The sequence below is a fragment of the Ursus arctos genome, unplaced genomic scaffold (assembly GCF_023065955.2).
Source record: "Ursus arctos isolate Adak ecotype North America unplaced genomic scaffold, UrsArc2.0 scaffold_4, whole genome shotgun sequence".
In the NCBI taxonomy this organism is placed as follows: domain Eukaryota; kingdom Metazoa; phylum Chordata; class Mammalia; order Carnivora; family Ursidae; genus Ursus; species Ursus arctos.
This window is the reverse complement of record NW_026623056.1, coordinates 84,343,929-84,368,279: the sequence shown is the minus strand read 5'-3', so window position 1 is coordinate 84,368,279 and position 24,351 is coordinate 84,343,929. Positions and strand designations below refer to the sequence as shown.

Sequence of the window (24,351 nt, the reverse complement as noted above, 5' to 3'; positions counted from 1 at the left end):
ATCCTACCAGGAGGTCATTAGATTTTGCCATGGAGTTGCATCTTGGGGCCCCAAGGGCCGAGACACCTATGGCTGGTGCGGCACACATCACTCAAGTTCAAGGCCATTGCTAATGCAGGTTGTAAGGATTTGTGTGGTATGCTTCATCTTTACTGAAGGTTTCACCTGCCTCCAATTAAACATATCAGAAATCTCACTCCTATTTATATATGTTCAGGCAGTAATTTTACAACAGACATAGTTATTCCAGAGTGTGTCAAAACAACTCATGAAAATCTCCATCTAACTCCTAAGAGAATGACCCATACATAAGATTGTTCCTGATAGCCAATTGCAGAAAACACCAGATGATTTGCTTATCTTCCTGCCCTGTTTCCCTCCAGAACATCCCTGAGTTATTCAGAAATACATAGTCCAATGATAGTAGATGTTCAGTGCTTTTCATCAGTCAAGTGGCGGACTTCTGCAGCATTTTGTTGTCATGCATTTTATCTGGGGATGAACCCATTGCACCTGCAACCGCCGACCCCCCCAGAACAAGGCGATCTCAGCTGTTACATATCCCACTTCCCAGTGAGCTGTGTTTATCTCCTGTGGCTGCTGTAACCAACCACCACAAACTTGGTGGCCCCAAATAACAGACACTTAGTGTCTCCCAGTTCTGGAAGCCAGAAGTCTGAAATCAGTTCCACTCCATCAAAATCAAGGTGTGGGCAGGGCCACACTCCCTCCAGAGGTGCTGAGAATCAGTCATTCCTTCTTCCGGTTTCTGGTGGCTGCTGGCATTCCTTGGCTGGTGGCCACACGGGTCCAATCCCTGCTTCTGTGGCCACATTATTTTCTCCTCTTCTGAGTCTAATTTCCCTCTGCCTCCCTCTTGTAAGGACAGTCATGATGGCACGTAGGGCCCATCTGTATGGAGATGGGAGAACTATGACCTCAAAATCATTAATTCCATCTGCAGGAATTCTTTTTCCATATAAGGTAACATTTCACAGGTTCCAGGGATTGGGAGCTGGATGCCTTTGGGGACCATTATTCAGCTGATCACAGAGGCTAATGCAAGTCTTCTGCTAACTGAAACACAGCAGTCCCCATTAGCGATTAACCTAATGAAACAACTCTTACCATGTGCTACGTTTCTGAGGTCTTCTTTGCTACTTGTTTCGCGTATGTTTTAGAATTTAAGTTCCTTGAGAACAGGCAATAGGACTCAAACCTCCTTGGTGACTTCAGTGCACTGGCACTTACAGACCCCAGTGTGGCTGGCCTGGGTTTGGGGGTATGAGTGTGTTTTGTCCCTCCATCACACTTATTACACATCTACCCAGAGTTCTATGTAGTTATAAGCACTGACAGCTACATGTCCTTAACTCATTTTGTCCTCCCAATAGATCGCGATGGAGTAACCACTGTTCTGTGTTTTAGATGGGGTAAACTGAGGCACAGAGCGATCATATAACTCACTCCAGTGTAGAGGAGCTAAGGTTCAAACCCAGTGTTCACACCTGGGCAGTTCATCTAATCCCATAACCATCCCATCATGGAGGTCCTATCATTTCCCCACGTTACAGGTGAGGAAACCGTGATGTTTTGAGGTCACACAAGCCAATCAGACACGAAAGCCCAGGTGCCTAAGAACCATGCTTGGCTTCGTTGCTGGAACCCAGTGTTTTGTTTTTCTCTCCCACAGTTCACGTGGCGAAAGGGTTACCTTTGACAGCTGACAAAGTGGCCACCTCCAAGTGGACCCCACAACAAAAAGAGATTTCAACGCAGAATTGAGCAAGAGGCAGAATACCTTGCAAAGACATTATTTTGCAGAGAGGGGAGAGACATGGAAGGTTTTTAAGGTTCTCAGGCAAACAAGATAAACCAACAGGAGCTATTTTTGTTTGAAAACCAAAATGATCTAAAAAGACAAGTTTAGGGTCCTATTGTCTTAGGTCCTTGTTTCATTGTTAGGAAGGCACGGAGGGGAAAGAGACGTCAGGACAACCAGAGAGATCAGAAGGACCTCCTTTAATGTGTGATTTAGTTACCTAATACTGTATGCATAATTAAGAAATGCTGCTTAATACTAAGCATGGAAACTTTCGGCAGAAAAGTAATGGAAAGTATGTTGGGCTTTGGGAATCCAGTAGAGCTCGTTGGAATCTCAAGTTTCCAGCTTATTAACTATGAGACTTTGGACAAGTTACTTCACTTCCCTGAGGCTCAGTTAACTCATTAGTAAACTAGGGTTGAGAACTTTACTTTTTTATTTTTAAAGATTTTTTATTAATTTATTTGAAAGAGACAGAGAGATAGCTTTACCTTCACCAACAACTGTGCATGAGCAGGGGGAGGGGCAGAAGGAGAGAGAGAAGCAGACTCCCTGGGAGCAGATGTAGGACTCAATCCCAGGACCCTAAGATCATGACCTGAGCCAAAGGCAAACACTTAACCGACTGAACCACCCAGGCTCCCGGGTTGAGGACTTTAAAGTGCTTAGCATAAGCCATGCCACTAAACCATGTCTGGAACCTCCTGAGTGCCCCATACACCGAAGCTGCTGTTATCACAGCCCAGGCCGGGGGCCGGGAAGTGTGCCCCAAATCAGGCCTGATGTCGCTGACCTCATCTCCTTTTCACTGTCTGGGGGAAATTCTTGCTGCTTTCTATCACCAGGACATAATGAGAGTAGACACATCTTAAGATACTTTGATCAAAGGAACTTTGTTCTCTGGCATTTCTTTTAAGACCATCTGTGACAGGTCAGGCAGCTAATGATAATAAGTTTTGTCTGGTGGGGTGGACAGGGAGGTTGGTGAGCAGAGCCAGGACTCTTCGAGAGCAAACACGTGTTGCGCTTATGTGAAAAGAACAGGTCACGAGACACAGCAATCCTGCGTGTGTGAACAAGTCCTCTGGAAGAGATTTCATGATGTTGGTGGCACTGCTTTACCTTCACCAACAACTGCATCCCCACTCCCTGTCCATGGGCACGGTGACTCCCAAGTAGGTGGTGTGTTGGAATGGTCTGTCCCAAAATGAACCCCGAAGTAAACAGGCAAATGGAGCTGGATGCCCAGTGGATCCTTCCTTGTCTACCCAAGGAAGATCCAAGCCCAACTGGGTTGAAGGAGCCGCACCCGGCCAGTCGGGACGGGGGGGGGGGGGGGCGGTGCTCTGCCTACCCAGGCGGTACACGCTCCATCCATTTGTGATTGTTTTATACACACAAACCATTGGTACACACTTGACCTCATTCAGTGTAGACAATCAGCCTGTACATAGGCAGGGAAGTAATCATTAAGCTTATTTATCAATGAAGACAAGTCCAAGCAGTAACTGACTCACCTAGAGGCATGCGCACCTGGAGTGACAGGAAGGCCGGAACCAGAATCCACCACATCTTCTTATCAAGGAGCCCTCACACCTTTCTCTGCCCGGCTTCATGGGTTGGTTAGGATTAGGTCAAGCTGTGAGTAGTGGAGACCCAACCACAGAGTTAAGAAGGTACCCCACCTCCTTCATCAAAAATCAAGAACTGCCAAGGGGGCATTTCAAGCCTAATATGACGGATCCCTGGTCATCAAGAATCCAGAGTCTTTTTACTCCACTGTCCTAACCTGGATCAGTCCTCATTGTCCCAAATGGCTGCTGAACAAACCATTGCATTAGCACTCTGGGCAGCAAACAAGGAGAAAGGGAGGAAGAAGAGTTCATCTCTTCGCTTTTTAAGGGGTCTTCCTGGAAGTCCCACATAACACTTCTACTTAAATCTGATTGGCAAGACTTAGTTGCAAGGGAAGCTGGGAAATGTAGTCTTTTATTTAGGGAGGCAATGTAGGCAGCTAAACTCAGGATTCTGTTACTAGGGAGAAGAGGAGGAAGAACACGGAGGTAGGCCACTGGCAGCCTCGGGCCATATTCCCTGCTCCCTTTCCTTTTGGTGTGACAGTCATCTGCTCATCAATGTTCCAGTACCTTCTATGTGTGGTGGAAGAGGGATACCAAAGAAAATAAGCTCGGGCCCTCGAGGCAGTCAGAGTCTGATGGTGGGGATACCTCTCAGTCACTGAGATGTTAGAGGTTTGGGGAGTGGGGGCTCTGAGTCTAGGGCCTAGAGAGAGTTACAGAAGATGGTGTGGGGACCAGAGGCAGCATGGGGATCTCATCACAGGGAGAGAAGGCCAAGCCAGGCAGGAGCTTGAACAAGTGTGCTGAATCTACCCACCTCACACTCAGGCAGGGGGTGTGTGAGTGAGTGTGTGTGTGAGAAATGAGTGTGTGACCATGACTGTGACCATGTGAGAATTGTGAGTACAAGTGTGAGGTTGTGTCTGAGAGAGGTGTGTGTATGAGATGTGTGTGTGACCATGAGTGTATTGCATGTGAGAGTTGTGTGTGTGACTGTGTGAGAGCTGCATGTGTGTGAGGTGTGAGAGTGTGACCATAGGAGAATTTTGTGTGTGTGAACTTATGTGTAGGAGTGTTGTGTGTGTGAGAGACGTGTGCGGGTGTGTGAGAGAGACTCTTTGTGAGTGTGTAAAATGGTGTGAGAGTTGTGTGTGTGAGACCGTGTTAGAGTTGTGTGTGTGACCATGAGTGTATGCTGTGTGAGAGTTGCATGTGTGACTGTGTGAGAGTTGGGAGTCTGTGAATTTTGTGTGTGTGAGATCATGTGTAGCAGAGTTGTGTGTGTGAGAGATGTGTGAGAGACTCTTTGTGAGTGTGTAAGACGGTGTGAGAGTTGTGTGTGTGAGACCATGTTAGACTTGTGTGTGTGACCATGAGTGTATGCTGTGTGAGAGTTGCATGTGTGACTGTGTGAGAGTTGGGAGTCTGCGAATTTTGTGTGTGTGAGATCATGTGTAGGAGAGTTGTGTGTGTGAGAGATGTGTGAGAGACTCTTTGTGAGTGTGTAAGACGGTGTGAGAGTTGTGTGTATGAGATCTTGTGAGAGTTGTGTGAAATGTGAGTGTGTGTGAGAGTGTGTGAGCATGTGTGTGAGACGTGGCCCTGTGAACATGGGGTGTGTGTGTTGGGTGGAAGGGGACGCAATGACAGGAAGCATGGGCGTGAGGCAGGGCGGGGACAGAAGAGGACAGAAGGCGCCGGGCTCTCTGCAGAGGAAGGAAAACACTGGGGGGCCAGCAGGAAGACACCTTCCTGTTTTAGGGTGTGGAAGCATCACTTGTCCCACCGAGGGGACAAAACCCTGCGTGTGACTTTTCAGGCCCGACTGCCAGCAATTGCAAGGCTCTACCCTGCAGGCCCCACGGGGGAAGCTGCCCTCCCCACACCGGGCGTGGTGACAGCTGGGGCCCTGTGATCTCTGACAGGTCACACTTCTGCACCCTCAGCTTGGCACCTTCGTTCCTGGGCTCCTTGGTCTGGGTTTTCAGGCTCCTCTGCCGAGACGTCTTTGTGAGGAAGGGGAGGTTTGGGGACACATTGCCCCTCTGACTCAGTCCCCAGTACTTCTTCACTCCTAGGCCTTCCTCCTTGCCTCCCACCCCACACCCTAGGGTCCCTAAAACTGCCAGAGCTTTTTGTTCAGTGAGTCCAGCAGCTCCCGGTCTGAGCAGATCCACCTGACACCTGACCGGGGCTTGAGGGGGACAATGGAACAGGGCGAGCTGGCCCTTCCTCAAGTTTAGACTCTCACTTGTGCCATCTCGTACCCTCAGAGTAAGTGGTTAAAGTCCTAACTCTTCCATTTTGGGCTTGTTGCTCAGGTCAGCTACTGTGACACCTGACAGCTCAGCTCTCTCCCAGCTCGGCTGAGCTGCTGACACCCACAAGCACCTAGAAGCAGGGAGACACCGCAGAGGTTACAGGGGTTGAAGAGGGAGGAAGGTGCCTCCGTCCGAGGGAAGAAGCAGAGGCAGACGGGATTGCAGAGCCCGGTCCCCTCGCAGCTCTGGTCAAGCCACAGTGGCTTCCCCACTGCCCCCAGCAGCCCTCCCACACTGGGAACAGAAAGCCTTGTGCCAAGCCACAGGGGAAACTAAGATTGCTAGCATAGCTTCCAGGGCCTTCAGGGCCTGGTCCCCAGATGGCCCGCGGGTCCCTCCCACTTCCTCCTGCAGCTGGTCCCCCTTCCTCTGTGTCTCCTTCAGCCTTGATCACGCTCCGGCTTCCTCCTTCCGGAAAAACCTTTCCTTCAATGCTGCCTTCCCCCATGGCTACCGAGGTCTCTCTCCCCTCCCGGGAGGTATGCAGCCTGCGGCAAAGTTGGGACTCACAGGACACGTCTTTCACAGTTTTCAAGTTATCTGCTCCCTGTGTTTTCAGGTGAAGTACCTCCAAATTTAATCTACTCGGGCAAATTGTGAATCTGGAGAAAAGCAAAATCAATACATTAGAGAGTGTCCCAATCATCTGGAAACACAAAGAAAATACTGAGCCAATGACTTGAAAACTCACCAGTTATTCGTAACTAACACATTATGCAGAAGTGTTTCCATCCTGGCTTTGCAGACACCACACGCGCGCACACACACACACACACACACAGACACAGACACATAGACACATACACACACGTGCTTGAAATAATAATGCAAACAGCACCGTTTCTATTCCCTCGCACCCTCCCAGCTCAGCCACTCTCCACAGCCTGGCCTCTGTCCCCATCATGCCACTCACGCCACCACCTTTGCACCCTGGCTAACCCACAGCCAAACGCAGACCCAGAACTCCTGCCCGCCTCCCCTTCCCACGCACGGGAGTGAAAGGGACAGGCCCCGGGGGCTGATCTACCGGGCTTAGCCCCTGTCTCTGCCTCTGGCCAGCGAGGGGCCTGACACGGGGCTATTAACCTCTCTGCGCCTCCGTTCGCTTATTTGAGCAGGGGATGACGACAGCCGGCACAGGTGCTGGAAGGGAAGCCCGTGGGAGAGCCGGGGCTGAATGAGGAGTCTCGCTACCTCGCTGTCTCCGGACCTTCATCCTCCTGGATGCTCTTTCCCTGACTGGGCTTCCACAGCTCATCTCCCTTTGTCTGTTGAAAGCTCAAAAGAAGGTCCAAGGACTCCCTCCTTGGGATCCCCGAGGGTGTTCCCAGCACAGATTCCTGTGGTGGGTCTGGAGTCTCGCCCAGGAATCTGCGTGTTACACGCCGCTCGCGTGTGCTCACGTTGGCGAACCCATCCTGAGTTCTCTTCTCCCTACAGACGCTCTCCATCATCCCCGGGCTTCACCCCGACACACAGGCGACAAGGAGCATCCACGAATGAGGTCAGGTGAGACACTGCTGTCAAGGCCCAGAGATCTGGAAATCGTCGGACTGAGTCATTTAGACAGCTGTGTTTCCCTAGAGATGATCATTTGGACTCTGTCCCGGGAGAGGGGACCCTTTCTAAAGCACTTTTTGTTTGAACTCTTTGGTTCCTGAGATACATTCTGTGTGTCTCTGTCTCGGGCGGCAGAGTACGTGAACACAGCTGAAGCTTTGCTTAGAGACGACGGTCATCACTGTGATCGTAACGTCCTGATATGCGGTCTTCCCGGTGTGGGGCTGTGACGATCGATCACACGGAGAGTTCTCAGAGGCTCGGTCGGCTTCGTAAAGACCACCGCTCTTGCTCTAAGGTATTTCGATATGTTGTAGGCTTGAAACCAATAAAATGGTGTTGAAGCATGTCTCATAAGACTAAAGAAGATCGGGGTGAGGGGGTCCTGGGGCTCCCCTATAAGTAGAGAACACAGATTTCCGCTTACGCTCTCCGAAACATCTCTCACCTACCCAGGGGCGGTCCCCTTCTTAGGGATTGGCGCACGATTGCGGTCCCGAGAGGGGCTGGCTAGCTGCAGCCCACATGGGGTCCCGGCTGTGCGCTTGACCAATCTCTCTACCCACCTGCATTTGCCCAAGCATGCATCCAACCAACCAAACTATGAATCTCTCAAACTGTGAATCTACGGACTTCAGCCTCATGGAGTGGAACGGTTGTCGTAACTCCGGGGGTGGCACTCATCTCCCCCTAGTGGCAGAAGAGAGTAAGAAAGGTGCCGGGCAGCAGGGGGCGGGGGGGGGGGGGGGGCACAACACTGTACAAAAAACCCATGGGTGTGGTCAGTAGTTTAAGTTCAATCCCTAGGTCACCCTCTACCAAATTTTCCAAGATGCCCCCACATTCCACAAATTCCAAAGCCGAGTTTTAAGTCCCAAAACTGAGTTTTAAGTTCCCCTAGAAAAGCACCTGTGTTTCAAATGTGACCATCTACTGCTTAGGCATATTTAGATTCCCCAGGAAAAGCCAGCAGCCCCCGTCCCTGGATTTCTGAGGCGCACAGCAGAGAGTGCTCGTGGAGGGAAGGTGCCCAGAGGGACTGAATGTGATGTCGGGTGGCCGCCAGGCATGCCGGGAGCCAGCGATGCCCTGGATCTGTTGACCAGAAGTCTTACCGACTGACATGAAGTTGATTAACCCATATTTCGTATACATATTATATAATGTATTTTTAAAGTAAGATAGAGAAAAAACCGTTAAAACCATAGGAAAGTACATACAGTGCTGTACTGTACTTATTGGAAACAACTTGCTTATAAGTGGAGCCCTGCAGTTCAAACCCATGGGGTTCAAGGGTCAATTGTACACTCATGCAAATTTTCCACATGGCCACCAGCAAAGGGACCAAACCAAACACTGCACCCTATGTACGGTTTTGGTTCCTGCCTCCTCACCCCCCAATCCACTCTGGTAACGAGAGAAGGGAGACAACTGGAATCTTTTAATAGAGATCTCAGTCTGTTAGGCGCTGAGTCAAAAAAGTCTTAGTATCACTTCTCTCAAATCTGGAAGTCTCCTTGGCTCAGGTCCCCCCTTCATCTCTTACCAGCAAATCCCAACAAGCAAACTGGGGGAAAGGACAGCACACCGGCTCTTCTCACTCTTTCACGACAGGGCTCAGTGATGTGAGTTCTTCCGAGACTCCCACCCAGTGTGGCCGGTGGGTCTCACCCTGTAGCTCTCCCCACGAGGACCCTCCTGGGTCAGCAGAGGCGCCAGTGCTCCCTGGGCAGGCGAGCATGCAGCTTCCCTCCACCCCAACAATGAAAATATGGCGGAAGGTGAGCAAGAGAAGAGCAGTGTGGGGGAGGGCAGCTGAGGAGAGGGACAGAGGGCTGAGGCGGGGGGGCGGGGGGCAAGCCTTCCACCCCTACAGCAGATGCCACTTCTCCGGCGGCCCAGTCCTGTGTCAAGAGCACAGGTGACTGGCACCCAGAGCTAAGGCGGGCTGGGAGGGGTGCGGGCTTGCAGAACTCCCTCCCCTCACAACATGGCAGACATGTGTATGAGACCGAAAGACTTTGGCTTATTCCAGAGACAGAGACGCCCTTTTTTTACAAAGGTATTTTATTTTAGTAAACAAAATACGGGTTCTTTTAAGAGCATAAAAAAGTTCATATAATTTTAAGTTAACCCTACAGGTTGGGAGTTCATCCTCTGACACATCATTCCATAATTGTCTCCTCTTTCTTCTCAGAGGGAATCCACTCAGGCTGACATTTAAATTGCAAATTCTAGAAAGGAAGACCAAAAGGACAAGTATGAAATATCTGAATGTTTTACTTGCTCGGCATTAATCTTCATGCTCCGCCATTTCAACTTAACAAACAGAAACCACTGAAGTCTATCTATTAAAGAATGTATTTTCAACCTTACAATTTTCTGCCCATCTAAAAGTCCCCCTTGGTTAAAACCGGGCGGAGGCTGGAGGGAAAATGAAGCGTTAGTCCTGCTGCCACCCTCCCCCCTTCCATGGAGGTGTCTGTGGATGCCTGTGGGAGGGGAGAAGCATTTATGACCCACACCCGATCTTTCCTTCCTCTTCTCGGTCTAACACACAAAATGAGGACTCTGCCTGGGACAGAAATTCAACCTACAACATTTCAAAGAGAACAGCCTTCCCTTGCCCGTTTTAACTCTGCAGTGCTCCCTCTTTGCTCACTCTTGTGCCAACGCCCGAGTTTCAGTCAGGAACACATCTTTTCCAAAAAAAGTAAGGGTCCCTGACAGGAACTTCTTTGGCCTGGCAGAAGCCTACACAGCCTGCCAAAGACTGGCGTGGTGGCGCGGTGGGCAGTGGCATGGCGGGCGGTGGCACGCGGCCTGGTGGGCAATGCCAGGAGGAGGGGGGGTTCTGGGCCTGGGGCGAGGGGCAGACAGCCACAGTGCTCCTCACAGCACACGTCCCTGCGTTCGGAAAGAGGACGGGTCAGGGTGAGGCCTGGGGGCACAGGTCTGACCTGGTTCAACGCTGACTCTGCTCTTCACCAGAGAGAGCGCCAGCCCTTTCTCCACCCGAACAGGCGTCCCGGAGCCATCAGAAGGGGCGACACCCCCATCTAAGAAATGCTGAGCAAAATGCTAACACACACAACGGTCACTCGGGAGAAGTGTTCCTTAGATTCCCAGTAGGTGTGCCGTTACCCTCCACAGCTCTAAAAATCCTCTAGGGGAATCCACCTGACAGAAGCGGGCATCTCAGGGCGCAGAGGGGTTTTGGAGATCGCTAGCCCAGAGCTTTCTAGAGCGACGGCAGACGGGGCTGCGTCGGAGTCCCCCAGCAACAGACGTCCGCACCCAACCAGACTTCGCGGAATCCCTCGGGGCCTGGAAATCTGCACTCCTACCAATTCCGATCATTAGCCAAGTTTGGGGACCACTGATCTAGAAGCCCCTGCCACCGCACTTGAATCCTCTTATTTTTAGAGAAGCACAGAATTCAACCTGATCCATGAGGAAATTAGATCAGCACGCGAGAATGACCGTCGTCTGCTCAATCTGTAATGGGGGTTTGATAACAACTTCGCAAACGTGTTCTGGGCACCCCTGTGCGCTCTGCGATCGACCCGGGGCTACAACGGGGAGTAAGACTTGGTGCCTGGTGAAGAGGTTGTTGGGAAGGGCCCTCTGGGACTAACCGGCAAGGGCCGAGGGGCACGAAAGTCTATCACAGTCAAGGAATGGCCTGCGGGCTGTGGAGAGTGGGCACTAGAGGGGACAGATGGGACCTGGGTGAAGGACATATCGGGAAGGGATTTTTATGCCATTCCTAGGAGTCAGACCCTGAGCAGGGAGCCTGATCCAGGGCTCGATCCCAGGACCCTGAGATCATGACCTGAGCCGAAGGCAGACGCTTAACCCGCTGAGCCACCCAGGTGCCCCCAGTACAGCAGGGTTTCTTAATCTTAGGTGCGGGCACGGGTTTCAAAAGACCTGTGACCCCACCTCCTTCCCACCCGTCTGCAATTTTATGTACAATTGTGGGTGTGTCTAATACGTATGCTTCTGCTGGGAGAAGGCCCACAGCCTTCATGAAATTCTCAGGAGTCCTGTGACCTGAGACCGGTTAAGCACCGCGGCCCCTGAAAAGGGAGCAGCCGCAGGCCTTGGGCAGAGGTGTGAACAACGAGCTGTGCGCCCTGGCTCGTCTGCACCCAGGGCGCAGGGTCAGGGTGTGCACACCCCGCCTTCTACAGATGCTCCACATCAGACAACAGGTGGGTTCAAGGGATGAGGCCTTCTCCACCTGCCACGTGTGTGGACCGGCCCGCCCCAGCCCACTGGACATTCTGCATGTGCAAAGTCCCGGTACCTCTGATTCCTCTTTAGTTCTCTTTCTTCTCTGACTGCGTCTTTTTCTCAGCTTCCAGCTTCTGCTGTTTTGCTTCCAACCTTTTCCTTTGGTATATTTTGACTCCGGCAAATGCCAGGCAGAGAATTAAGGTTTTGGCTGCCAAGATATACAGTAGCAGGGGCACGTGTTCAAGGACCTGAAAGAAGCAAGCATTCTAGATATTCCGTGATTGATAACAAAGGTTTCTTTCATGTTCCTTCATTTAACAAACCTTTACCGTCTACCTCTTATGTACAGGCACTAGGTTGCTGGGACCATATGTGTGACCGGGACAGACAAGGTCCCCGGCCCCACGCCAGCGAGTCGAGGTTTACCTCTGCCCTCCATCACTCCCCCACTGCTGGCTTCACGAGAGAACCACCCGTGGACTGGGGACGTAACTCTGGTCTCTCACAATCGGACCACGCACTTTACCAGTCCCCCAGGCCCTCTGCTTCTGAGACGGCTCCGTGGTCCAGCAAAAGGAGCCGGAGCCAGGGGGCCTAGGTGACAGCTCGGCTCTGCCCGACGGACCATGCAACTGGGGTCAGTAAGGTGACTTTCTGAGCTTCTGCCTCTTCCAGGGAGGCTGGACCAAACCTTACTTTCTGGATTCTCCAACTTTGGCATGCTACAATTTCCTCTTGGTTGTGGCTGCTCGTTAGCACTGGCACTTGAAGGTAAAATAAATATAAAAAGACAATAAATTCCAAAACACGAGGGGTGCCTGGGTGGCTCAGTCGGTTAGGCATCTGACTCTCGATCTCAGCTCAGGTGTTGATCTCAGGGTCGCAAGTTCAAGCCCCGTGTTGGGCTCCACACTGGGGGTGGAGCCTGCTTAAAAAAAAAATTCAGAATGCGAACGCTTAGCTACTTACTAACTGTTCCTATAATTTTCTGTTAGCGGGTAGCTTTAACCCATGGGCTAAAATGATACCGGGGGAATAACTATGGATTTGAATTACTCTCTGTACGAGCACGTAGACTATTATGATAGCCTCTGTAGCACAATGGCATCTCAGGGCAAATCCTATACTGGTTTTATAAACGTGATTAATATGACCTGAATAGTAAGTAAGAGCTTCTTCTGGGATTAAAAATTCCTTCCCAAATAAAGGTATGCTTTTTTTGAGTGATCACCATTCTAGAGGACTGGGTAGGATTTATTCTCACGAAATCATTAAATTGCCAAACGTCACTTATATGCAATTCCTGTACAATGAGCTTCTACCATGGGAAGAACATTAGTCTCTCCTTGTAACAGTTTAACTCAACCGGTCAGAGAAAACTTTAGCTGGGACAACATGCTCACAGAGCTGGAGGCCTGGGGCAGATTTCACAGATGACTTAGTCCACCACGTTGTTTCATGAACAAGGAGAGGGAAGCTCCTGGTGGGCGGGGGAGAGGCCAACCCACGTCACACGGCGAATTCACAAGGACACCAGATTCAGACCGAAACGTTCTAACCTCTACGCTAGTCTTCTTTCCACTGCGTCCTGATTTCCAAGGAAATGGAATTAACAAAATCATAAATTATGTACATACGTGCTCGTACGATTTTATTAGAATTCTTGATGACTCGGACCTAGACGTAGATTTCACACGCGGAAGGTAGAATATCGTTAGGCCTACTGGGAGCTCACTGTGCACTCACTGACTCCCTCACATTTTCCCGTGGAACCCTCATCGGGTCCCCAGGGGGCAGGCGGACTGTCCTAATTTTGTGGCTGAGCATGTGTAAAGTCTGGAAAGGTTAGGTCTGACCAAGCTCTCGGGCCTCTCCAAACCTCAACTCTCTTCCTCGTTACACGAGGCTGTAATACATACCAGGTTCTCCCCAACCCTCCCCAGTTTTACAGCTAAGTTATGCAAATAAGTGATGCCTTGGCTACTGAATTTTCCAAAGGCAACTGGAATTACTGTCTCTGAAATTATTCAGCTGGTTACTTAGGGATATTTGAGGAAAACTGCCATGTGATACAGTGGGAATATACCAGATAGCAAAAGGAGGAACCCAAATATTTAAATCGCTTGAATTTAACTAAAACACTTAAGAACATACGAACACTGAGTAACTGGAAAATGGTTTTCAACCGCAAAGTCATTTCAACAGGAAAGAATAAATACAACATACCCGCTTCAGAAAGATCCCTCCAGCAAGAGCATCAAAGGCTAAAAAAAAATGCAGCAGGGAAACTTTTTCTCCTGACAAATATAAGCAGCCTAGGACACAGATCTTCCGGGGCGCCTGGCTGGCTCGCTCAGTTAAGTGTCTGCCTTGGGCTCAGGTCATGATCCCAGCGTCCTGGGATCGAGCCGCACGTGGGGCTCCCTGCTCAGTGGGGAGCCTGCTTCTCCCTCTCCACGTGCGCTCGGGCTCTCTCTCTCTCACTCTCCCTCAAATAAATAATAAATAAATAAAATCTTATAAAAAAAAAAAGAACACAGATCTGCCTCACTCAGACTTACAGCTAACCTCTGTGACATCCCCCAAATAATCCCCTAATTCATCTATTTTTTTTGAAAGATTTGTATTTGAGAGAGAGCGCGCGCAAACTCGTGAGCAGGGGCAGAGGGAGCGGGAGAAGCGGACTCCCCACCGAGCAGGGAGCCCAATGCAGGGCTCCATCCCAGGACCCTGGGATCACGACCTGAGCTGAAGGCAGATGCTTAACCAACTGAGCCAGCCAGGCGCCCCTAATTCATCTATTTTCTTGAAGGTTCTCAGTCACGATGAGGCTTGACTCCATGTTTACAAACCAGCTATGAAAGAAAAAAATGTTAAATGTTCTTTTACCTATTTCCTTGGAGGCAAAAATCAACAGTTTAGAGGTGGGAACCCCATTTTATGTTCACAAGGTTGATCTCGGGCAACTGAGCACTAATCCCCATGGGAAAAGTTGCCCTTCCAGTTCTCTCCATCTCTAGGGCTGGGCCTGTGGGTCCACATCATAGCCCACGGTTCCCCGTGATGTGACAGGACACAGCTTTAGCTGGTACAGGAAGGCGATCTCAACCGCAAGTTAGAAAATGCCCCAAATTGGTAATACATCGACACCTGGACAGAGGTAAGCGGTTTCCAGATTTATTCTCTCCTTAAAGGTAGTGGACACAGGAGGCAGCAAGAGGCCAGAGGCAGAAGTTTCGGGACTGGGAGAGGGCAGAGCAGTAGCAGCAGAGGTCGGGGACACTACACAGGCTTCAAGCAAAGGGTTTCAGGGTTCCATTCCTGCCCCTCTAGGGTACCAAGCTTCAGTTGTGCTAGATTTCTAGCAAACCCCTCATTTTAACTCTCAAAACAAACCAAACAAAAACAAACCAAAACAAAAAAATATTGTGGGGGTGGACGAGAGCTATACCAATTTTTAAAATAAATCCCCAGGGGTGCCTGGGTGGCACAGCGGTTAAGCGTCTGCCTTTGGCTCAGGGCGTGGTCCCGGCGTTCTGGGATCGAGCCCCACATCGGGCTCCTCCGCTATGAGCCTGCTTCTTCCTCTCCCACTCCCCCTGCTTGTGTTCCCTCTCTCGCTGGCTGTCTCTATCCTGTCGAATAAATAAATAAAATCTTTAAAAAAATAAAATGAAATAAAATAAAATAAAATAAAATAAAATAAAATAAAATAAAATAAATCCCCAATACCTGTGTCATAAGAATGGCTAATTTTTTCCACAGAGGTCACACACTGTTGCTAATGCACGATGTTGACTGTCACGGAAGGCCACAGGCCCCCCGAGCCAGAAAGGGAAGGCCACAGGACACACAGGGCGTGCGGGAGCCTCCCGCCTACCAGAGCTCTGTGCAGTCAGGGCGCAAGGAGAGGCCACTTCTTTCTGACAGGACACGGAAGGGCCCCCTTTTAAACATGAGGTTGCTCCCCGGCAGCCACAGAGCTGTGTGTCTGCTCAAAGTTGGAAAGGGGTGGGCAGATTTTGTCCCTGACATCAGAAAGAACTCTTTTTGTCACAAGCAGGAGTGGCCTGGGTGCTCAAACGGGCTGTCCGTCAGTCCATGATTAAAAACTTTCTCTGTGGGGCTCTGGCTGGCTCCTGCGACTCTTGATCCCAGGGCTGTGAGTTCGAGCCCCATTCTGGGAGTAGAGGTCACTTATAAAAATAAAATCTTTAGGGGCAACCTGGGGGGCTCAGTCGGTTAAGCATCTGACTCTTGATTTAGGCTCAGGCTGTGATCTCAGGGTCGTGGGATCGAGCCCCAACTCGGGCTCTGTGCTGGGTGTGGAGCCTGCTTGCGATTCTCTCTCTCTGCCTCTCCCTCTGCCCGCCCCCGCCCACATGCACACACTCTCTCTCTACAAAAAAGGAAACTTAAAAAAAAAAAAATCAATAAAATAAAAACTTTCTCTGTGCCCTGCCTTAGACCCGTGTTAACCCCAGACCTAAGTGATCAGAAACTCTGGGGTGGGCCCACAATGTGTTTTAACAAGTCCTCAGGTGGTTCTGACGCACCCTGAGGTGTGAGAGCCATGCCTTGGAGCAACAGGCATGGCGCTCTGAGCTTTGCTGACACGGCCTTTCATGCCAGTTACTGCGTTTCATCCCCACTGACTGTGGCCACCACGGAGAGGACAAGCCCTCCCCTAAATCCCACCCCACACTGCTCTCTGCTTCTTCCCCTTATATCCCCTCACTGCCTCGTCTTTCCTTCCCAGCCTTTCCACTGTGAGCTCTGGAACCCCAATATATGCTAAACAAACACTCCTACATTTTCAACCCCTTCAAGAAACCTTCACTCTGCCTCTTAACTTCAACCAGGCTCGTCCTGGAAAATAGTACCCACGGTCCTCCTGCATGGCCCCCAAACCCCTACCCAAAGGAGCTGGGGAAGGAGAGGGGTTCTCTACCTGCCAGCTCCCTGGTTCTGCTTCCAGAGCTTTCCAGTAACCCTTGCTATGGAAAGCTGGTGGATGTTTTGAACAAGGAAATGTTCATAATTGAAAAAAATACAAACAATGAGATTGTAAGCTTGAAAATACACACACTACACTTACATACACGTAAAAAAGACTGGAAAAAACACACCGAAATTGTTAATAGTAACCATCGCTGGAGGGTGAGACAACCCGATTTTTACTGGATTTTATACTTTTAAAGAATCTACAGTAAAATACATTTTAGTGGCTGCTCTCTTAACCAACCTTTACCGCACCCTACGTACTTCAGGAATTTAACGTGATGACTCTCTTCCCTTTCCCTCTGCGAGACCTCTTGACGGCCGCCCGCAGCCCACTGAATGCCCACAGCTCACAGGCTACCGTCGAGCGCCCCTGGACCTGCGCTCCCGAGGCTGAGTCTGCAGTACAGAGGACGGCTGTGTTTATTTCCCAACCAGCTGTAGCTGTGCCTGATGTTATAACGGATAGTTTATCTAAACAGAAGACTTATGAAATATAGCTATGTTATATAAGGAAAAAATTGTTTCCATGAAAACTAAATTGAATGCTTTCAATGCACTTTCAAATTTAGGTTGAAAAAAAAAAGTGCTGTTGGCAACACAGATGTAAAAGATTAGGGAAGAACATAAAAATCTGGAAATATCTTGTATGTAGAATGTTTCCTAAAATATTAACCCACTTTAAAGAGACCAAAATGTGAAACTGTAGGTAAAACTTTCAAGGCGTGATTTTTTCAAGAGGAGTGAGGCAGATCCGAAGTCTATCTACCCACTCAAAGAAAGGGCCTAGCATTCCTCCAAAAGTCTGGGGAATAAATGTACTTTTATATGTTTTAACTTAAAATAGAATATTAAGTATTATTAGGATTCCTGCTTTAATCCGCTTTTTTTCTTTTTAATCAACCTACATCTCTAGCACTGTTATTCTGAATTTTTACAATGAGGAGAAAGACGAAACCCAAGCCATAATGCTGAAAACTATTCTTACCTTCCAGTTCATGTTGGGCCAATGGCGAATTCCCTCCGGGTCAACGCAGGCCCACTCAGACAAGCATATGAGGAGGGGAGCTGGAAGGGCTGTTCTGTTCCGTTGCTGTTCTGATGGGGAAGAGAAGAAACGGGTCACTCCGGTTTTCTGGAGCAGATCACCTTAGGAAGACCTCTGATGGACAGAGAGGGCACATGAGCAAAGAGAGCGAGGGCTACAGAGAGGAAGGGTCACCGTCCCCAACATGGTGACCCAGAGCCTGGTGGAAAGCAGATGGCCTGGCTTAGGGCTGACACGGGCTTGGGTCTTGGGGAGCAGAAACATCTCCCCGGCTGCTCTTTGCAGGGGGGTGGGAGCACAGCCCGGAGCAGAGGGAGCAGTGCTGCTCCTAAGGGGACATGGGCTCCCACCCCTTTCATCTGTGCACATAAAGGCGCAAATCCAAAATCTGCTTCCCCACTCCTCTCCTGCCCCGAGCAAGAGCTGGTCTGCGGAGGAGTGTCTTTCTGTTTTTCAGGTCCTCTGAGTGTTAATGAAGCAAATCTTGGTTCTTAAAAAATATCTGGAGGGGAATAAATGATAGGGGGAAAAATTGTCCTTTGAAAGCAATTCCCATCTAGAATTTCATCTCAACTGTGAGGGAGCCCGAGGGAAAGTGAGGCAGGGAGTGACAGGTCAGGGGCACAGCCGGAGCACAGCATTTGCTCCCAGGCCTTGTACGTCACTATTTTTAGAACATGGCACATACCCCAAGAGTCAGAAGACTTGCGCTCTGGAGGAAGAACGTACGCACGCTGGTAAGTGACTTCCCTCTCGGGGCCTTGGTCCCATCTGTAAAGGGGGAAAGGGCGTGGCAACTGGAGGGGCTCTAGGGCCCTGATTATTTTTCTGACATTGGGCAACTTACAGCATAATCACAGCTTCACTTCACCGCGCTCGGCAGCACACAGGTACTCACACGGACTTCACACTGGCCTCGGGAGGCCGTGGTTACCGTTCCATTGCACAGACGAGGAAACGAAGCTTATGTAACGTGTCCAGCGTCACACAGGGACTGGGATTTGAACCCATCCAGTGTGGCTCCAGAGCCCTATCCTTTTTTTTTTTTTAAAGATTTTATTTATTTATTTGACAGAGAGAGGGACAGCCAGCGAGAGAGGGAACACGAGCAGGGGGAGTGGGAGAGAAAGAAGCAGGCTCCCAGCGGAGGAGCCTGATGTGGGGCTCGATCCCAGGACTCTGGGATCACACCCTGAGCCAAAGGCTGACGCAGGCAGCCTTTAATGACTGAGCCACACAGGCGCCCCCTCCAGAGCCCTATCCTGATGCAGGCAGAAAGCTCTTCATTCAAACATCATGCAGAGCCTTGTCTTTACACGTACTTAGAATTAGGAAAAGCACAAGAAAATGCCACAGGCCTTTAGAATGGGGATAATAAAATGAACTTTGGGGAAAAATGTTTTAGTAAAAGTTTTACTTACAAAAACATCTAAATATAGAAAATTCATACCTCATCTATTCAAGGTCATAGTATCTGGAAAACAGGCTGGTGGTTGGCACAAGATAACCAGGTTTTCCCCATGACTTCTTTCAAAGCCAGATAAGTTAACGATAGGAACGTACACCATAAATCTGTTTAAATGGGATGACGGTGATTGAAGGTGCTCGTTTTCTTCATGGATAAATGGCCTGTTTGTCTCTAAGTAGCAGAAGATTCTGACTTGCACTGGTGAAATATGTTCCTAACATGATATAACCTATTGCTAGAATTTTCACTTTCAGGAATCTCGGATTGTCTGAGAGATTAGCCATATTGTAACTCACAATGTTTAAGGTTATGTAAATTTTATTTTTACAACTCTTGCTCTAGTTGAGTTCTGTACAAATAAAGTAGGTAAGTTTGGCTGTTTCTAATTTTCTGAGGTCCTGTTAATGTAATTAACATATTAATTACATGAATTAAGTAAGAATTAATGGGTTAACAGTATTACATTAATGGATTAATGTAAGATATCGATTCCCAAGGCCAAGGACCACAAATAGGTCCAAAAAGCTTACAGGAGGAAATAAATTAAAAAGAACACGCACTGGGGCGCCTGGCCGGCTCAGTCAGTAGAGTATGCAACTCTTGATCTTGGGGTGGTGAGTTTGAGCCCCCACATTGGGTGTGGAGATTATTTAAGGAAATTAAAAAAAAAAAAAACAGTGTTGACTTAATGAACAACAACAACACCCAATGGTCTGGCCCTCTGGCAACCCAGGACTACGTTTACGACTGGTGTGACTTTGACTGGTGTGACCTTGGACAAGTCGCTTGGCCTCTCTGAGCCTCAGGCCCCTCATTTGTAAATTCTTTAGAGGTTGGACTGTAAACACGAAGCACCATGCTCAGCACATAGAAAACATTAAATATCAACCGTTATTGTCATAAGTATCTCTCTTTCTGCTAATGGACATGCCAAGCTTAAGAACCATAAACAAGAGGCAGGCAGGGCAAAACGCAGTCAGTGCTAGACAGCAGGGACCAAGAGAACTGGAGAGCTGGACTCTATTCTTGGTGGCCCCTGGGACGGGCATGTGACCTGGGGTAAGCCATTCACATCTCTGAACCAAAATGTTCTCACTTTAAAAATCAGAATCCAAAGAACAACCCTGCAACTCTGGCATTCGTAAGTCACCATTCTCCGGGATATCACAGAATCAGACTAAGAAAATTTACTGGCAGTTGCCTTGACTTCATACAGACAGTGAGGACATTCAAGCTCTTTAGACAGAAAGGTATTTAAAGTCAACCTGCAAACAAAGTAGCAGAAGGGATGTGGTGAGAGAGTGGGAGACAGGAAGGCTGATCAACCCAGCTCAGAGACACCCGCCGCCTCCAAATGCTAACTTTCCCCATCCCCCTGCAATTACGTGCTCCAACTCAGCCATTTCTGTAACATCCCAGCAGGACTTCAGCAAATGAGAACTGAGAAAGCTAAAAATATCAGCAGGCCATTAGCTGCACCGCCACAGGCACACACCTGCTGCAGAATCACACACAGGAGACAGCTGGTATCTGAGGGCTGCACTGCAAAAGCCAACGAGATGGGGGCACTTTGGAGTATAAACTCTGTGAAGTGCAGGAAGTTTTTAGACTTCCCCTAGAACTATCCACAATCCTAGCTTAAATCTGAAAAATAACAATGTCTTAGATAGAAATGGTTCTGTCTCCTTTGCTGTAAAAATATCCTCATTTTTCCTTTGCTTTCCTTTTCTCCTAAAAACCAGGAAAACGGTCTACAAATATTTTGGGTTAGGCCAGTGAAAGCAATCTGGACAACATGTCCACAATCTACGTTTTCTTCTTAGCACACCTAATAAACTCCAGGACCGTCTGTCTCTTGATGTCTACGCTCTTCGAGCCGCTAAGTAGGATATGTCAGTCTGAACCTCCCGAACCTGTTCGCCTTCCCAGTCTCTACCCTTGTCACCCCAACTCTTCACCCAATCTTTGGAAGCTGGAAGGTGCGGGGAGGAGGGAGTTAGTTGCAGGTGAACCTTGGGCATCACTCCGTGCACCTCTAAGCCCCATTCCCCGGTCACCTGGGATTCCCGGGGCCAGAGACACTGGATCTCAGCTCCTCCGGAACCGGAGGCGCAGGCTAGGGTCCTCTCCGCCCCGACACCTGGAGAACACCATCTATCCCGCCCACACCCGGAGATGAGGGCCCCGGGCGGCCGTTGCTTCCCCCACCCATCCAAACAGAACAGAACATTCGCTCATCCGCCCAAACCCTCTGGCCAGAACAACTCTGAGCCCCGCCCGGACCTCGTGCCAGCCTAAACACTGCGCCCCCGGCGCCTGGACGCCCGAGCCAGGCAGGGGCGCTCCGCGGGTGCAGGCCGCGGCGGCCGTCCTCCTCCCGGTCGCCACCCGGGGAGCCGGCGGCGCCGCGCGGTAGGGGACCGGCTGGCGGGCATCCTGGACAGAACGCGCAAACGCGGGGCCGTCCACCCGACTCCCCAGCTCCCCGAAGAGCTGTCGGGCTTCGGGTCAGGATCCCGCTGATCGGACTTCACCCACCTACAACTCCAGGCCGCCAAGGCTCCAGCACCGGTACTGCACACGAACCGCAACTCCCACAGTGCGGCGGGGAAACTACACGTCCCGAAATGCACCGCATCGCGCGCCGGCGCAGTGGGCCCGGGCTGCTTTCGAAGGCGCGGCGCTCGGCGAGCCGGCGCAGTGAGGCGCTGTGGGCCGCGCGTTGGATGACCGCGAGGGGGTCACTGGTCGCGATTGGTCTCGGCGGGCACGGTTGTCCAGGCCACGGTTCTCAATTTACCTGAGCTGGGACAGGAGGGCGGCCGGAGTGCTGGGTCTCTCGCATCCACTGCTGTCTGCGACTGAGGCTCCTTGGGTTTCCAGAAGTTTCCAAATTTAGCGTTCATCTCCTCTGACAAAATGCATGCATTTTCCTTTGGGAAAGCGCTAGCCTCCATCCTGGGTTCCCAGACCAACAAACGCGCAGCAGACTTTGGGCACGCGCAGTCCCTGCCCCACGGGAGGGCGCAAGCCGGACCCCAAATAAATACCAGGGTGACGACGGGGAATGTTCACGGAGTTCTTTCTGTGGCTTGAGGAAACCAGCAAGGGGAGGATAAGTGGCTGGCGCAAGCTAACGTGCGACTTGGCAGTGACAGAATCTGGATTCGAACCCAGGCGAACTAACTCCAAATCTCACTGTGACATTTTGTCTTGATGAAGTACAAGATGTTAGGAATGCGGAGGAAGGGACAAACCGAGGGGTGGAAGGTTTAGTTGTGTCGACAAGCGATGTTTTCCTATACAAAGTAACAAAACTAGCTTTGTCCTGAGCTTTGTCAGACCTGTGAAGGTCTGGTCTCGCTGAAGTCTCACCATAAGCTCATAGAAGGACATAAAACAACCAATTCCCGGTGAAGAAGTGGAGACGCTAAGACATTAAAGTGATTTGCCCAGGGTGTTAAAGCCAGCAAGTGCCGCCGCTGGGACCTGACTCTCAGTAATGGATGTAGACTCCCATCAGGGCGGCAGTTACCATGGGCTCCTTTTCCAACCGCTCCTGAGCTCTGCTTGTAAGAAGAAGTGGGATTCAGGTCATATGGGGCCAGTCATCCAAGCAGACGGAGCTCTAAAAGCAAAACGGGGGCCGGGGGTGGGGGGCAGCAAGTTGTTTGAATTGGTATCTTAGTTACCGAATTGAAAAGCGACCAGCCTGGAATTTTGAGAATTGGTGCTGAAGAGGCAGACAGGGGCAAGTGGTTTCAACAATTGTATAAATTCTAAAGATTCTAAAGATTCTAAAGATCTTCCATTTCGCCCATCCCCCAAAAGTAAAGTTGGCTGATAACCATCTACCTTGCCACTATACTTACAGTGATGATAATAAAATGTACTTTCTTGGAAAAATCTAAATTTCTTTCCCTCCATTTGGTTTCCTGTGTCAAAGATCAACCCAGGCACTATGAGAGCCTTAAGGACAGACGTTATTTGGTAACTACTGCAGTAGAGAAGAGGGTTCGGTGTGAACCTAAGTCCATTTTGATTTATGCGGGGGGTAGCTGGGCATTTTAAAGGGAGAATGAGGGAGTGGGGGCCCTGGGGCAGAATCAGGAAGTGGATATTTACAAAAACGGGGGTGGGGGGGAATTAGTCAGCCTGATCCGGTTTTGTTAATAGTCACTTACCTGAAAGAGAAACAAACTTCTGTCTTTATGACCGGAGGCAACAGTGCAGGTAGGAGAAAGGTCCCCCTCTTGTCCAGAGAGTTACCTCCTTGAATGCTGGCATTTCAGAGACATGACAGTTCTGGGGGACAAAAGGTTTCTATCTCAAAGGGGGAGAGAAAAGATTTATAATTCCAAGTTTTCTAAAGTAACTCCTCTTAGAGGGGATTCAGGGAGCTGATGTGCTTATCTCCAGGTTTTGGCTGGAACCAACAGTAAATTTTCCTGGCAGCTTTCTCAGACAGGCGCTCCAAAGGGGGCTGGGATCCTCTTAGGGATGAGGCCTTGAGCTGTTAGAAGCTGTGCTAGTATTTGTTCAAGTCCCTTGGCGTGGAGAGGGGGACAAAATCATTTATATCAGGTGTCTGCAGTATTTATAAGCCAAGGTTGAGGCCTCCTTGAGGGCCCAGAAGAGCCTGACCAGAGGTTAGTGAAGAAGATAGTCCTCACCACCTGGTGGAAACCTTGGATTTCTGTCTGGATCCAGACCCAAGGCCAGGATTTTGTAGCTGGGGTGGCCCCTCTGGGCACACTGGGATGAATGTTCTGTGTGCGATGGCATTTCTGGGTTTCTGATCTGAGGAAGGTGGCCACTCTTGCCACATATGCTCTGGGAATGTAAATGGCTTTCCATAACACTGTATGTAATGCTTATGTGAGCATAATTGCACATTTGTTACTAAGAAATGGATACCTTGTAGATACCTCACTGGAGGTAGAATCCTTGTAGTCAATGGAAGACATCCTACAAGCATGCCTCAAAGAAGGGCTTCTTTTTTGAATTTTCTTAGTACCCTGAGACTTGAGGCCCTACTCACAACTGCTGTGCCTTGGCAGAGTAGATAGGGGAGAAGCTGGGGGGCACAAAGCCACCACCCCATACATCTGTCTTGGCTCTGACCGCCTACTCTCAGCGACTCAGAGAGAGTAGACTTTAACCCGAGTTAGGCTCACCCTTCCGTCCCTGCTCTAGCTCTGCCCTCTTTGGGTTGATCTCCTTTATCACCGGCCATGTTCTATCATCGTGATGTTTCTGTATGTACCTGACTCTCTCTGATTGCTCCAGCTCAGACAGTCTCGTTC

General features: G+C 49.9%; 1 protein-coding gene across 5 annotated transcripts in view; it reads right to left on the bottom strand.

Moving 5' to 3' along the window:
• Positions 1 to 9,332: 9,332 nt before the first annotated feature.
• The window catches only part of SMIM11 (small integral membrane protein 11), a 29,745-nt gene continuing 14,726 nt past the window's right edge, over positions 9,333 to 24,351 (bottom strand). The window contains exons 1-5 of one of the 5 annotated variants that reach the window (XM_026509413.4): positions 21,584 to 21,664; positions 18,266 to 18,348; positions 17,518 to 17,627; positions 11,599 to 11,776; positions 9,333 to 9,520 (exon numbers count right to left, since the gene is read on the bottom strand). In XM_026509413.4, coding sequence (XP_026365198.1) covers positions 11,612 to 11,776; positions 17,518 to 17,529 — 177 coding nt within the window. In that variant the 5' untranslated portion in view covers positions 17,530 to 17,627; positions 18,266 to 18,348; positions 21,584 to 21,664 and the 3' untranslated portion in view covers positions 9,333 to 9,520; positions 11,599 to 11,611. Of the gene's footprint in view, positions 9,521 to 11,598; positions 11,777 to 17,517; positions 17,628 to 18,265; positions 18,349 to 21,102; positions 21,200 to 21,583; positions 21,665 to 24,351 lie in introns of those variants that run through there. The other 4 variants (XM_026509332.4, XM_048214870.2, XM_048214871.2 and 1 more) reach the window with 4 other exon arrangements.